Source organism: Micromys minutus, assembly GCF_963924665.1.
Source record: "Micromys minutus genome assembly, chromosome: 9".
Classification (NCBI taxonomy): domain Eukaryota; kingdom Metazoa; phylum Chordata; class Mammalia; order Rodentia; family Muridae; genus Micromys; species Micromys minutus.
Window position 1 is genome coordinate 10,600,842 of NC_137978.1, and position 16,412 is coordinate 10,617,253.

Genomic DNA, 16,412 nt, shown 5'->3' on the forward strand with positions numbered 1-16,412 from the left:
CCTGCTTGGATGTGTTTTCCTGTATTTCTTTAAGGGATTTATTTGTCTCCTCTTTAAAGGCTTCTGCCTGTTTACCTGTGTTCTCCTATATTTCTTTCTTTTTTTCTTTATTTTAATTTTTTTAATTTCTTTTTTTTAATTAGATACTCTGTATTTACATTTAAGAGGTTATCCCTTTAACCCACCCTGCTCCCATCCTCCTGCTCCCTTCATTTACAAAGGTGCACTCCCTTCTAATCCCCTTCTTCACCCCTTTGCCTTGGCATTCCCCTACATTGGGAAAACATTCCCTCTCTGGAACAAAAGCCTCTTTTCATATTGATGCCAGACACTGCTGTCTTCAGCTACACACGCAAATGGATCAATAGGTCTCTCAAAGTGTGTTCGAAGGTTGGTGTTTTACACCATGGGGTTTTGGAGGGTTTGGTTGGTTGATAATGTTATCTTCCCATGAGGTTGCAACCCCTTTCAGCTCCTTAGGTCCTTTCTTTAGCAACCTCATTGGGATCCCTGAGTTCAGACCGATGGTTAGCTGAAAGCATGCTCAGCTGTATCTATGTGACTCTAGCACAGTCCCTGGGGGGGGGGGGGGGGCATCTCTGTCTGGTTCCTGCCAGTAAGCACTTTTTGGGATCAGCTATAGTGCTTGTATTTGGTGACTGCATATATGTTAAATCCCCAGGTGAGGCAGTTTCTGAGTGATTTTTTTTCTTCAATTCCTGTTCCTTTATTTGACCTTGCATTTTCTCTCATGAGAGTTTTGTTTTCTTTTTTTAAGAACGACTGAGGCATCCCCATTTTGGCCTTCCTTCTTTTTGAGCTTCATAATGTCTGTGAATAGTTTCTTGGATATTGGGTATTCAAAGCTTTCTGTGGCTACTATCCGCTTATCAGTAAGTACATACCATGTGTGCTCTTTTGTGAATGGGTTACCTCACTCAGGATGATAGTTTCTATTTTCATCCATTTGCCTACGAATTTCAGAAAGTCCTTGTTTCTAATAGCTCTCTGGTACTCCATTGTATAAATGTACCACACTTTCTTTATCCACTCATCTGTTGATATCTGGGTTCTTTCCAGCTTCTGGCTATTATAAATAAGGTTGCTATAAACATGGTGGAGCATCTGTCCTTGTTATATGTTGGAGCATCTTTGGGGTATATTCCCAGGAGTGGAGTGGCTGGTTTTCAGGTAGTACTATGTTCAATTTTCTGAGGAACCACCAGACTAATTTCCAGAGTGGTTGTACCAGCTTACAACCCCACCAACAGTGGAGGAATGTTCCTCTTTCTCCATATCCCGGCCAGCATCTGCTGTCAGCTGAGTTTTTTATCCTAGCCATTATAACTGGTGTGAGGTAGAATCTCAGGGTTGTTTTGATTTGCATTTCCTTGATGACTAGGGTTGTTGAACATTTCTTTGGGTGCTTCTCATCCATTCAATGTTCCTCAGCTGAGAATTCTTTGTTTAGATCTGTACCCCATTTTAATAGGTTTATTTGACTCTCTAGAGTCTAGCTTCCTGAGTTCTTTGTACATATTGGATACTAGTCCTCTATCAGATGTAGACTTAGTGAAGATCCTTTTCCAATCTGTAGGCTGCCGTTTTGTCTTCTTAACAGTTCCGTTTGCTTTACAGGAGCTTTGGAATTTCATGAGGTCCTATTTGCCTATTCTTGATCTTAGAGCATAAGCAATTAGTATTCTGTTCAGGAATTTTTCCCCTTTGTCTATGTGTTCTAAGCTTTCCCCCACTTTCTCTTCTAATAGTTTCAGTGTACCTGGTTTTACGTGGAGGTCTTTGATCTACTTGGACTTGAGCTTTGTACAAGGAGATAGGAAAGAATCAATTTGCATTCTACATGCTGACTGCCAGTTGAACCAACACTATTTGTTGAAGAGGTTGTCCTTTTTCCATTGAATGTTTTTAGCTCCTTTGTCAAAGATCAAGTGACCATAGGTATGTGGGTTCATTTCTGGATCTTCTATTCTGTTCCATTGATCTACCTGCCTATCTCTGTACCAATGCCATTGCAGCTTTTAGTCACAATTGCTTTGTAACATAACTTCAGATCAGGGATGGTGATTCCCCCAGAAGTGTTTTTATTCTTGAGAAGAGATTTTGCTATTCTACGTTTTTTGTTATTCCAGATGAATTTGCCAATTGATTTTTCCAACTCTATGAAGAATTGAGTTGGAATTTTGGTGGAGATTGCATTGAATCTGTAGATTATTTTTGGCAAGATGGCCATTTTTACAATGTTGATCCTGCCAATCCATGTGCATGGGAGATCTTTCTATCTTCTAAGATCTTCAGTTTCCTTCTTCAGAGTCTTGAAGTTCTTGTCATTCAGATTATTCACTTGCTTGGTTAGGGTCACCCACAAAGTATGTTATATTCTTTGTGAGAATTGTGAAGGGTGTCAATTCCCTATTTTTCTCTTTCAGCCTGTTTATCCACTGCACAGTTGATTTGTTTTAGTTAATTTTATATCCAGCCACTTTGCTGAAGTTGTTTATTAGTTGTAAAAGTTTTCTGGTAGAATTTTGGGGTCACTTAAGTATACTATCATATCATCTGCAAATAGGGATATTTTTACTTCTTCCTTTCCAATGTAAATCTCTTTAATTTCTTCTTGTTGTATAATTGCTCTGGCCAGTACATCCAGTACTATGTTGAATATGTAGGGGGAAAGTGGGCAGCCTTGTCTAGTTCCTGATTTTAATGGGATTGCTTCAAGTTTCTCTCCATTTAGTTTGATGTTGGCTGCTGGGATGTATATTGCTTTTACTATGTTTAGGTATGGGCCTTGAGTTTTTGGTCTTTCCAAGACTTTTATAATGAAGGGGTGTTGAATTTTGTCAAATGCTTTCTCAGCATCTAGTGAGAGGATCATGTGTTTATTTCTTTGAGTTTGTTTATATGGTGGATTACCTTGATGGATTTCCATATGTTGAACCATCCCTGCATCCCTAGGATAAATCCTACTTGGTCATGGTAGATGATTATTCTGATATATGCTTGGATTTGGTTTGCAGGAATTTTATTGAGTATTTTTGCATTGACGTTCATGAGAGAAATTGATCTGAATTTCTCTTTCTTTGTAGTGTCTTTGCATGATTTAGGTATGAGGGTAATTGTGGCTTCGAAGAACAAATTGGGTCATGTTTCTTCTATATCTCTGTTCAGTTTCTGTCTCCATGCTCTGCCCATTGGTGAGAGTGGTGGGTTGAAGTCTCCCACTATTATTGTGTGTGGTATAATATATTCTTTGAACTTTAGTAGGATTTCTTTCATAAATATGGGTGCCTTTGTATTTGGAGCATAGATATTCAATTTTGAAAGTTCATCTTGATTGATTTTTCCTGTGATGAGTAAAAAGTGTCCTTCCTTATCTTTTTTGATAACTTTTCATTGAAAATCTATGTTAATTGATATTAGAATAGCTACTCCAGGTTATTTCCATGGCCATTTGCTTGGAAAGTTTTTTCCAGCCTTGTACTCTGATATAGTGTTTGTCTTTGGTTCTGACATGAGTTTCCTGTATGCATCAAAATGCTGGATCCTATTTATGTGTTCAGTCTGATAGTGTATGTCTTTTTATTTGGGAATTGAGTCCATTGATGTTAAGAGAAATTATGGAATAGTGATTTTTGTTTCCTGTTATTTTTGTTGTTAGAGGTAGACTTATGTTTGTATGCTTTTCTGCTTTTGGTTTCCTTGCATGATTATTTTTTTTTTGCTTTTTCTTGTGTGTAGTTTCCTTCCTTGTATTGGATTTTTCCATTTATCATCCTTTGTAGGGCTGGATTTGTGGACAAATATTGTGTAAATTTGGTTTATCTGGAATATCTTGGTTTCTCCATCTGTGGTGACTGAGAGATTTGCTGGATATAGGAATCTCAGCTGGCATTTGTGTTCTCTTAGTGTCTGTATGATGTCTGTCCAGGATCTTCTAGCTTTCATAGTCTCTGTTAAGAAGTCTGGTGTAATGCTGATTGGTCTGCGTTTTTACTTGTCCTTTTCCCCTTACAGCATTTAGGATTCTTTCTTTGTTTCAAATATCCAGTGTTTTGACTATTATGTATTGGGAGGAGTTTCTTTTCTGGTCCAATTTATTTGGAGTTCTGTAGACTTCCTGTATGTTCATGGTCATGTCATTCTTAAGGGCAGGGAAGTTTTCTTCTATGATTTTGTTGAAGATATTTACTGTGCCTCTTAGTTGATATTCTTTTCCCTCTTCTATTCCTATTATCCTTAGTTTTGGTCTTCTGATTGTGTCCTGGATCTCCTGGACATTTTGGGTTAGGAACTTTTTGGTTTTTGCATCTTCTCTGACTGTTTTGTCTATGTTTTCAATGTTGTCTTCAGCCCCTGAGTTACTCTCTTCCATCTCTTGTAGTCTGATGGTGATGCTTGCATCTGTGACTCCTGATTTCTGTTTTTAGTTTTCCTTCTCCAGGGTTGTCTCTTTTTCTCTTTTCTTTATTGTTTTTATTTCTGTTTTCTTTTTTTTTTTATCTGTTTGGTTGTGTTTTCCTGTAGTTCTTTAAGTGATTTCTTCTGGTTCTCCTGTAATTGTTTAAGGGAGTTATTTATGCTCTTCTCCAAAATCTCCATCATCATCATGAAATATGATTCCCCTCATGATTTTTTATCTTCTTTTCATTTGTAGTCTCAACTCTAATCTTGGCAATTTTTGAAGCTCAGAGTTTGGACTTCAACACACAAATTTGAGGCAGATGTGACCCAATCTATATCTGCCAATATATTCTATGTGGAGAGCGGGTGTGGACCCATGACAAAAGATCAGGCCAGATGACTCGGACCTATGAACTGCAGCCACACAACACGGACTGAGGAGGTGGAGTTGAGAGAGGATAAAAGGAACTGCGCTTGGGGACAGAGAGGAGAGAAAGAGAAACAGAAGAAGAGACAGAAAGGAGAGAGAAAGATTTTCACTTGCATGCTGTAAGGTTCCTGAATAAACCGCTTTGAGAAGAGTGCTGTGTCGTCACTCCTTTTCTGCTGGTAGCGACAATTCTAGAAATAGTACTGATCCTTAGAGAGAGAAAATTAGGATCAGTGTTTAAGCAATCTTAGTTTCATGAAGTCATATCTATATAACCTGCTACATGTGTATTCTATTACCTCAGGTACCTATGGAAAGTGTTTAAGACATCAGAAAATTAAAAGGACAGTGTACTGGCTGGTTCTGTGTCAACTTGACACAAGCTGGAGTTATCACAGAGAAAGGAGCCTCAGCTGAGAAAATGCCTCTATGAGATCCAGCTGTAAGGCATTTTCTCAACTAGTGATCAAGGGGAAGGGCCCAGCCCATTGTGGGTGGTGCCATCCCTGGGCTGGTAGACCTGGGTTCTATAGAAAGCAGGCTGAGCAAGCCAGGGGAAGCAAGCCAGTAAGAAACATCCCTCCATGGCCTCTACATCAGCTCCTGCTTCCTGACCTGCTTGAGTTCCAGTCCTGACTTCCTTTGGTGATGAACAGCAACATGGAAGTGTAAACTGAATAAACCCTTTCCCCCCCAACAATAAACAAATAAATAAAAGACTATTTGTGTCCCCAAAATTCCAATTTGACTTTTGGTATTTAGGGATTCCTGAACTAAATACAATGTTGCATTAATTCATGGGTCACTTGCTGCATGCCAGAATTTGTGCAAATTTGGGTAACCATGTTTCTCCATGTCTTGTCTCCTCTGTACCGTTAGGTATGATTCTTTTATGAACATCATAGTTGAGCTTCATCATCCAAAGTTGTTTGATGGTCACAACAATATAAGGCATGTTTGCTTCCTATTCTCTGATTTCCAGTGTTGAACCATGTTAGGGAGGTACTGGAGGCCCCGGGCTCTAAGAGACTTATCTGCTCAGTCTTTTCCATCTTCAGGTCCTTAGTTGAAATGAGTGGAAGAATCTGAAAGAAAAAAAATGTGGTACCATTTCCCGTTGGTTAACTGAATTTGATCAAGAGCCTGGCCTGCTTGTCCGTCTTTCCTTTGAACACAGTATCTCTGCTTCCTTTATCCTTGTAAGCAATCAGAGGCTGATGAGTCTGTACTCCACATCACCAGGTACCATCAGTAAAGGACCACGGGTTGTATTGGACCTTTTCCTTCACTAAAGACAAACAAAAGTCCTTTGATGTTATATTGTTTTTTCCCAATGCTTATGTTTTGAGTATGAATATCATCCACAATGGAAGGGTTATCATCAATAAGAATTAAAGTTAACACATATCAAATTCTGCTGATCCTATAATAATGCCCATTAGTCCTCTCCTCTGTCTTTATTGTTCATTGTTATTATGTAAGTAATCCATAATTACATTGTACTTACATTATATTATATAATACTTACAATGTTATTCATGTTGCAGTCTCTTTAACTATTTATTAGATCACTTTCTTCACTGAAATGTAAAGTTGAGTCTCATTGAAGAAAAGTATTAAACAGAACATATGGTATATGTTATATCTTATAATGAATATACATCTTAAAAATTTGAAAAAATATGTCATAAAAGTTTTATTCCAAAACTATAGTCAAATGGTTTATGAACCAGAACTTGAATTTTGCTTTCTTTGACTAGATTTTCATTTTGTTTTGTTCCATTTGTTTTGTTGATGGTTTTATTCTTAACAGACTGTAGCTAAAACATGTCATTAAAAACAAAACCCCAAAATTCCTTAAATTTTTATGTCATTATCAACAATGTATTTTTATAAACCATGAACTAATAACTAACATTATTTTGTGAAAACACATGCATCATCCTTCCCAGAAATAAAAATTTAATTTATTTTTAAAAACTAAAATCATCCTAACACCAAAAGTGAAATGACCATGAGATGGAGTCACAAAGCTCTGGGCATTTTCCTGGCATTCTGTTTCCCAAGAGCAGTGATGTCATAATGTTCTACTAAGTCTTAGGACCTGCTGGGCCACAAGAAGAAAGTCCTGAGGAGACAGTAGATTGCTGGATAAATCACACCAATTTCCCAATGGATTTTATACAGTTGATCTTTCTATCTGGGGTTTTTCTCCCAGACATCATCAGGCTACACCCCATTGTGGAACGTAAGTACATGTTTGAAATTAGTCAATAGTTACTAATTACCCTCAATAATAGAAAGTCAGAATATGGAAATTCTCTGCATGATGACTGAAAGTTGGAGGTGTGATATCATTTAACTTTTAAATCTCAGTCTCTAATTGTGAAAATTTTCAGTGAGAGGAAGCAGTAAAGAAAAGATCACCTTCTGTTCAACGGTATGTCATGTTTCCTTTCTAGAAGACCCTGGCGTGCTTTCAGATGAAGAACAGTATTATGCAGATGAAGAAAATAATAAAAATGGGAATTCTATGGTTTTACCTAAATCAGAACAGAATGCAGGTGATGCTCCTGCCAATGAGAAAACTGGCAATTACTATAAAGACATAAAACAATGTAAGTTTTAAAGGTTAATAGCGTATCAAAAGTTGATGCAAAAATATGATGGCACTGGTTTGGTTTATCTCTTTTGTTTGTTTGGGTTTTGGTGTTTGGTTTGGTTTGTATTAATGGTGCCTTGTAAGCTCTCATCATTGGTTTTCCAGTTTGGAATTTCTGATTTACTTTGTAGACATTTCAGTGTGTAAAGTTAGACCCTTGCTTCCTACAACTCTGCATAAGGTGTTATGGAATGAAACAAGGCTGTCTTTGCCACTGTTTCCTTGACCATGACTCATCTTACTCACTTTAGTGACAACTGATCTAACTTGAAGGCGAGTTAGCCAAAACTTATTTTGAGGTGTAAGTCAGTTTTGAAGGTGGCTGGCACAAAATACCATAAATTTAAAAGACCAAGACAATCCAAAACCTATTTTCCTATACTTCTAGAGGCTGGAAATCCAAAATCAAAGAATCAAACAAGTAAGGGTTTTAAGCAAATCAAAGGTTGGGGACCCTTCCTTGCTTCCTTCAGCTGCTGGTGGCCAAGGTGTTCTGGTGCTTGTAGGGGTACCAGCTTAGTCTGTGCCTTACCCTCCTCACGGTTATATTAGTTTGACCTTTTTTTCTTGTGAATTTTCACCTTACCCCCTGCTCTACTTCCTTTGAAAAAGAAAAATGTTTCTTTTTTTTTGTAATTATTATTTTTTTAGTCTGTTAAAGTTAAAAAAACTACTGTGAGAAAGAAAATGTTATGAGTAAGAAGTGATTTACTGGTTGCTAAAGTCTAGGGATTTTCTTTGTAGATGTGTTCACCACACCAAATTTGAATGGCACTGAAATATCTGTGACAGCCACAACTGGTGTGACATTTGCTCTGAAGAACAGTAAGTACCACCGAATGCACTTTGAGTGTGTACACACCCAAATGGTAGGATTCCAGAACAGCCCCAGGGGAAATGGGGGGGCAGGGTTTCACCTTTATAATTCATCTTTTGGTAGCCAGCAGAATTCTGTCATTGCCACCCTCCCTCCCCCATTTTCTACTGTAACATTTTGTGAAGCTCCAATGACCCTTATAGTGACCATTCCAGAAGGCAGGCAGAGGCTCTCATTTCTAAACCTTTTGTTTTTCAGTTTGCATAGAAGGAAACACCAACCAAATTTAGTAGTCCAGGCTATTACTCACCTTTCTTAAACTCATAATTGTGGTTTTTTTTTTCTCTTTTATACTTTTATATTTTGAATGGTGTGAAATAGCAAAAAGTGTCCTTTTCTGGCTATGGCAATTTCAATACTGGGGCAGACTGATTAATGCATAAATATTAACAAATTTACTTGACAATAATTGAGTGTTTGAGCAATTCCACTCACACTTTTAGGACAAACTTAGTTAATTCATCAGGGGCATCTTGCTTGTGTAGATCAAACATCTTGAGTTATGTGGAATAAGATCCAGTTAACTGACTCTCAAGCATCCAAGACACCTCAAATTCCCAATGATATCAGTTATTGAGAAGCCAACCATCTTACTCAACATGTCTCCATTCCTTTGAAAGGCCCAAGTTACATGCTTTTACCCTTTCATCGAGTACAGATATATTAACCCCACTCCAGGCATCCCATACTCACAAAAATAGAATTTCCATTTCTTTGTTTCTGATTTTATTTTCGACCAATGATACTTTTATTTACATCAACAATACAACACATATCAACAAACAACAGTGTATTATCCTCCTGGCCATTTGTTTTACTTTGTATGTCTGATTTAAAAAAAAAAAAAAAAGTCATTCTCTTTCCTTTGTTCTCTCCTTGTCTTGACAGCTTGTCAGTGTTTTAACTAATGTGCTGAAAATACTTTCTCCATTTTCCTAGATCAAGCCGGCAAAGCAACTGTCAGTGAAGAAGAAAAACCTAATGAATCCTCTCGTAAAAGTATTAAGACTACTACACTGTGTTTGATATCTGGAGCATATTACTATAAGTCATGTACCATTAGCTTTCACCCCTTTGCATGCCACATAAGCGAACAGCATTCCTAAAGAATCCATGTTGCTATTGTCTAGAGCCACCTGGAATCTTTTAAGTGGCAAATATGTAAGAGTCTGTTTTCAAAGGCACCTACTAAGCAATGGGAAGTGAACGTGATGGAAGTTTTAAAATATTTTTATATAAATAGACATGTAAATTTACAAAATGCATTTATAAATGTTTAGGTTAGGTAAGATAAGCATCTGGGGTATATCTTCATATTTTTGTAACAATGTAAATTTTTCTACTTGATTAAGGAATAAATATACCTCTGGTCACAATGATTAATGTTTCCTAAGATTATTTGAGGGAAGGTCTCAGGAATGGGAAGCTACAAACTCAAAATTGCTGTTTTATTTTCTTGCCAAGATCATTGTTTCTTATGAAATATTTTTGAAGCCATATAGTTCAGGATGACTCTAAAAGGTTTTTGAGTGAGTGTGTAATTAGCTGCAGACAATAAATTCTCATCCTGTTACTCTTTTGAACAGCCTCAACCCCCAATGTGCCGGCATTTTGGACAAAGATAGCCAAAGGTAAATTAATGTAATGAGGTAACTAAGGATATGTTTTGATTTTCTAACAGTTTATGTAAGAAGATATTTATAACATTTTATATAAGAAAGATATGACTGGTTACTAACAATAATCAACAGCTGCATGTTTACTGCCCTTTGTAATAGCAAATGTTGTACTAGGAGAAATGATAAAAGTTGCCTTTTCTGAGTCTTCTGTACCCAGAAGTATCCCCTCCTGCAAATGATGCAGTCTAGGTTGTATCTTAAAGTTAAGAAGACGCTAGCTGGTGTAGGGAAGCTGGTGTAGGGAAGCTGGTCTTCCTGTCTTTCACTGTGTTCCACGTAACTATTGTGTTCTTATTTTCAAGCTTTCACTCAAGAATCAGTTGAGCCCAGATCGAAAAAAATCATCCAACCGAGTTCCTCATTCAGCATTTAAGCTCTATGTTTGGAGCAGTGTACGCATAAGCACATTGAGATACACATATACGTGAAATGTATCAGTGTATGCTTGTGCCTGAAAGTAATGTATACAGCACAAACACACAAGTACAAACATGCCCAGTACAATGCACAGATCAGTCTATTTATGCATATATTCTATGTGGATCCAGAGATGCATGTTAACTTAATATGTGTGTCACGTACACATTATAAAAAGACTGGACTTTACATATTATACATACACACTTCATACACATGCAAACATTTTAATAAGTGAATGTTACTCATCATAACATCAATGTATTGTTTTAACAGCAATAAATGAAACTGCAGTGAGCATGGATGATAAAGATCAACTTTTTCAACCAATTCCAGGTAAGGACAAAGTACTTTAATTAATAGATACATAAATATCATCTGGATTTTAGTGGTTGAATTGTGAAACAACCTCTTACAGCAAAGGGTAGTATATGTGAAGAGCGTAAGTTACAACTAATGCTACATCAGAGAGGACATTGACTACACTAGACAAACTATACCTCTCAAGTATTCTTGTCGCCCTTTTACCATGACTATTACTGTCTTCCCATCCTCTGACATACAATGTTAAAACAGACTGATATGTGAGTGAATATATACATATACATATATATATATATATATATATATATATATATATATACACACACACACACACACACATATATATTCATTGAGCATCAAAGTCAGATAACAATTATTCACAACTGCCCACGTTGTACTAGGGAACAGGGACTGAACCTAGGCTTTCAAACATGCTTTACTGTTGGGTTATATCACAGGTACAATCATTAAAGTGTTCAAAAGTCAGAGAACATTGACCTGGGGATTTATATTTGCAATCGCTTATTACCTAAGTATTACCTAGAAAGTAGTGAAGAAGCCTGGCACACCATGAGTGGGCCTGGGTGAACTGTGAGAAGGAAAGTTTCAGCATTAAATAGATTTTAAGTCAGACATAAGAAGGTCAAACATCTGACAGAAAAGCAGTTTCGCCGGATTTTATCAGATCTACAATGTTTCTGGAGCCAGACCTGATTCTGTAATTTAACTCATTTCAGGAATCTTAAGAAGTCATTTCTATTTCTTTTTGCAATATTAAGCATAAAGAGTTTGTCTCTGTTAGTAAAATGGCAAGCTTATCTCTTAAGCCTTATAGGAGAAACCAGCAACACTACACACTTTTAGTTCCAAGGAATAACCAGTACATGCCAACAATCAGGGCACACCTCTCCTTCCTGAAGAACAAGTGCCTTCTACATTGTTCTAATAATCTCTTTTGAGATGGTAAATTATTTAAAGTGGTTTTGAGTAAAGCCAAGAAGAAAGGCTGCTACATTAAAAAAAATAATGTCATGGGTACCTTGGGCTTAATCACATTTTGATTAGTAGATTTGCAAACTTGTGTGAATCTATAAATTGGAGTTATTGGAGCCCACTATTCCAAGACTGTTCTGGAAAGAGAGGAAAAGTGGACTGTGACTACTACAGATATTCTGTTCCTTATTCCTCAAGGAACAGGACACTCAATCTCCATTGTTTCCCGTCTTTCCTCCCAGCCTCTGATTTGAATGCGACCAGTGGAGACCAGCTGTCAGAGCTGGAGGAGATCAAGCTCAAACTGATGCTGGGGATCTCACTGATGACACTGATTCTCCTCATTCCCCTCCTGGTGTTCTGCTTCGCCACACTGTACAGACTGAAAAGCCTAAGGTGAGCCTGCTGGCCTCTGAGGTCTTCAGAACCAGGCCATGGTGCCATGCTCTCTCCCTCTCCTCTTTAGTGGATTGATAGGACTACGTGTCCTCAGTGATGTGTAAGACAGTCAGCTTGAATCCACTTTCTCTAAGCATTAGGGATGTGGGCCCTGTCTCAGGGAATATCTCACTGTTTTAAACACACAGTTTATTAGGAAGGATGTAGAAGCTAGCCAGTGCTTCCTCCAGTATCCCCACAAAAGAGCCCTGGACACAATGGCTATTTATTCTCTTCTAAGTCACTCATTTTCTTGGGATTTAACATTTTTAATTTTTTGCTAGCCTTGCTTAAGACCTTGACACAGACAGAAAATCTGCAGTTTTATGCCTTGAGACCTAGACATTTGGCTTAAATAATCATTTGTCTTGTCTGATAAAAATATTAAATTACATTTGAACCTGAGGGCCTGATTGATCTCTTTACAACATTTTGTGTACATTATCATAGATTACTTTAAACAACCCCTCACAATTGCTTTTTAATGTTCACGATTATCATTAATATGACTCCCTTGACTATGGTGCTTGGACAATGTGTTCTCTAATCCATTAACCTGTAAAGTTATATATATATATGTGTGTATATATATATATATATATATATATATATATATATATATATATATATATATATATATATCCTCCCTAACACAGCTTCATTTTGTGTTTCTTGCTAAGCATTTGTTAATTAAGGGAACTTGTATTATTGGCTTTTAAATTCTAATATTGCAGCTTGATATAGGCTGCATACACCAAATATTGCTGGTTCCTTTACAGGAGGGCTAAGTACAATATAACTATAATGAAAGAAAACTATACCATTGCATTAATTAAGTAATGCATTGGAGATAATCCATTTCTGTTCTAACTTCTGATTTGAGTCATAAGTCTGTGCAACTAAAGACCGCTCTTGGTGTGTGTTCTCTTTTTAGTTCTAAGGGTGAATACACCGTCAACCCAGAGCTGGCAACTATGTCTTACTTCCATCCATCAGAAGGTGTGTCAGATACTTCTTTTTCGAAAAGTGCAGAGAGCAGCTCATTTGGGGGCCAAGTTTCTTCAGAGATGAGGCGATCTGGCACAAGAAGGTCAAAATCTAAATCTATGGATTTTTCTGCAGGCTCCAATCAAACAGTCTTAACTGAAGAGTCAAACGTCCTCCCTCCTGAGGAGACAAGCCTCCTCCCTCCTGAGGAGACAAGCCTCCTCCCTCCTGAGGAGACAGGCCTCCTCCCTCCTGAGGAGACAAGCTTCCTCCCTCTTGAGGAGACAAGCTTCCTCCCTCCTGAGGAGACAACTTTCCTCCCTCCTGAGGAGACAACTTTCCTCCCTCCTGAGGAGACAAGCTTCCTCCCTCCTGAGGAGACAACTTTCCTCCCTCCTGAGGAGACAACTTTTCTCCCTCTTCAAGAGACAACTTTCCTCCCTCCTGAGGAGACAAGTTTCTTCCCTCCTGAGGAGACAAGTTTCTTCCCTCCTGAGGAGACAACTTTCCTCCTTCCTGAGGAGACAAGTTTCTACCCTCCTGAGGAGACAAGTTTCTACCCTCCTGAGGAGCAGCTGGGTGAGATGCCCATCTTTGAGAGTGGCCCTGTTGAGGCAATGAATGAGGTTGGTGAGGAAGTGGAAGGACCCGAAGCTATTATTGAGGAAGAACAGAATCTCTGAGTAAATAATTTTAATTCTTTGTGTGTTGCATAAATGTTCTCATTTAGATACTGCACATTTCAGAGGCATCTGCATTTTCTGATGTCCTAAGGACATATTCAATACAAACTATCACAGTTATTATTGGTTATAAGAATTATTTAAAGGAAAATGTATGAGGAAATAATTTAAGGGAAACTTGTTCAATAAACTCATCAAATAGTCTAGAGACTATGACAGGTCTTCATGGATGGAGGTAGCTCAGTGATAGATCATTTGCCCACACCCAAGACCACCATGGAGTCATCGATCCACTCACCCTTAGATCAATTAAACTTCACACTAAAGCTCATTTTTTTAAATGAGGGCTTTTATATCTTTAACGTCACCTGGATACTACTATCTATACCAAACCAATATATCTACACATAAGCAAATATATATACATATCTATGCCATATATGGCTTATGTTTTGTTAGCTACACAGTGAGATAAAACTAAGCCATTGGTGGGAACTGCTGGCATTCTTGAGTTCTGAAGAAAAACATGGCAGCCAGACAGCTCAGCTGCAAAGTGCTTGCCCTGTACAAGCCTGACAGCCTGAGTTAGCTTCCTAGAACCCACCATGGAATGAGCAAACCATGACTCAACTCTTGCTTGTCCTGACATCATCTCCAGGCCCACTGTGGCCTGGACACATGTGCATGCACAAACGTGATAAGAAATTAAGGATTTCCTCCACTTCTAAAGTCCTTGTGATCTTTGGGGAATAACATGTTGTGCCAGTAAATCACAGAGGACATCAATTCAAAGAGGGAGTTATTATCTAAATTGTTTAAAGATCGCTCTCCCACCAGTCCTAGGCACCCAAGGTCATTGTGCTTTTACTGGGAAGAAACCTCAAAGCCTGACTCAAGTTCATTAATAACTATAGAAGCTATCTATACAGAGGGTATTTCAACTTATGAAATAGAGATACAATGTCGTTAAGTGGGACCACCCTAGGGCATGTGTCAGGGCATTTGTAGGTATGTGGATGTGGAAAAGACACAAGGCAGATGTCACTGCCTTTATCAGTCCTCATCTTGCTGAGAGGCTTTTATTTACTGGCTGCCAGACACTTTGCATCATACTGAGTTATACTATGCTATGAAAGGCTCATTTATTTTTACAAATCAAACTCTCATGGGCTATAGGTGTACTTAGTAGGATGCTTCTGTAACATGCAGAAGGCCCTGGTTTAAATCATCAGTACACACCTGTAATGCCAACACTGGGGAGGGAGAGGCAGAGGATCAGAAGTTTAAGGTTTTATTTAATTACATAGGGAGTCTGAGGCCAGGCTGAGATATAAAGGACTCTGTCTTAAACAAACACATGGAATCTCTGGTGAGCCAGATTCATGCCTTTCCTGAATTCCTTTGCTTGAGAGTGACCCCGATCCATGAAAGGTCAAAGGTCCTTAGGAACAAGAAATTCCAAACTACATCAGCTTTCTTGGGGTTTTCATCTCAGGAAGAGTTCTCTTTACTATCTTTGGCTGAGGAAGATGCTTCTTCCCTGTGGAGCATAGATACACTTCTCTTCCCTGCCACGTTGGGAGTCCTTTACTCACCCCTTTCTCTTCGGACTGTTTGACTCACCATTGGTTGAGAAGGCAATGAAGTTCCACCTTTGAGTGGTTGGGGACTATATAAGCCTCTACCCATGAGAGAAAATCCATCAAAGGGCAGGTGTTCACTTTGTCCTGATCCTGCCCAATAGTGGATAGTTTCTGAGCCACTGTGGGTGACCGTGAGCCTCAGCTCCCCTCTGCCAGTTTCTCTTGCCATTTCTCAGGACTCTCTGACAGTTCTACAACCTGATTCAATCCTGTGTACTGGTACCTGAAGCCATGGAGGTGGCTTGAGGGGTCAGAGAGCTAAAATGGCTGCAGGTGCTTGAATATAGCAAGGCACTAAGTTCAGTCAAGTCTTCAAGTGTGGAAGGCCTTCTGAGAAGATGCCAGGTAGTTATCACTAAGGCCAATAACAGTCCCTCGTTTTTTTCCTCTGACCCTCCACCCATCCTTTAGAGGTGTGAAGAGTTTCCTTGTTTGTAAACAGATGCAAAGGACCACTTTCAAATCAGTGTATCTAATTTAGTGAAACCAAACATTGTAAGTAAGGTTAATGACTTTACTTATAATGGGCAAAAGCAACATGCTAACGATGTTTTGAAAGTCATCCTAGGGGAGATCCAGGGACACAGGCCTGGTGAGAAGGGGTTCTGAGTAGCCAGAGGGCAGAGAGATATCTCGGAAAGTGTGCCCTGCCCTGCTTGATCCAGGGAACCAGGAAGCTGGCATTGGGCCCTCTGTTCCCAGCCGGCAGCTATTGGGTGCAGAGCAGGCACTTGGACCATCCACAAAGAGGAACAGCAGAGATCCAGGGACACAGGCCAGGTACAAGGGAAAGACGAGAACCAATCACTGACAACAAGATGACAACAACAAAAGTGAAAGAGCATAACCCAGGGAAA

At 38.6% G+C, this 16,412-nt stretch overlaps 2 protein-coding genes across 4 annotated transcripts in view; both read left to right on the forward strand.

Annotated features, from left to right (window-relative positions):
- Positions 1-4,797, forward strand: part of MYSM1 (Myb like, SWIRM and MPN domains 1) — a gene marked incomplete at its 5' end in the record, with an annotated part of 56,102 nt that extends 51,305 nt beyond the window's left edge. For 2 of the 3 annotated variants that reach the window (XM_080921458.1, XM_080921462.1), the window contains one exon: positions 4,676-4,797. Of the gene's footprint in view, positions 1-778; positions 813-4,675 lie in introns of those variants that run through there. The other variant, XM_080921459.1, reaches the window with a different exon arrangement.
- Positions 4,798-7,020: 2,223 nt separating this feature from the next.
- Positions 7,021-13,912, forward strand: EQTN (equatorin; the record flags this gene model as incomplete). Its single annotated transcript, XM_080922112.1, has 9 exons — positions 7,021-7,100; positions 7,315-7,470; positions 8,259-8,339; positions 9,331-9,390; positions 9,978-10,022; positions 10,764-10,823; positions 12,047-12,200; positions 13,177-13,241; positions 13,365-13,912. The coding sequence occupies exons 1-9, from the start codon at positions 7,025-7,027 to the stop codon at positions 13,910-13,912; spliced, it is 1,245 nt and encodes a 414-aa protein (XP_080778238.1). The 5' UTR covers positions 7,021-7,024.
- Between the last annotated feature and the right edge of the window lie 2,500 nt (positions 13,913-16,412).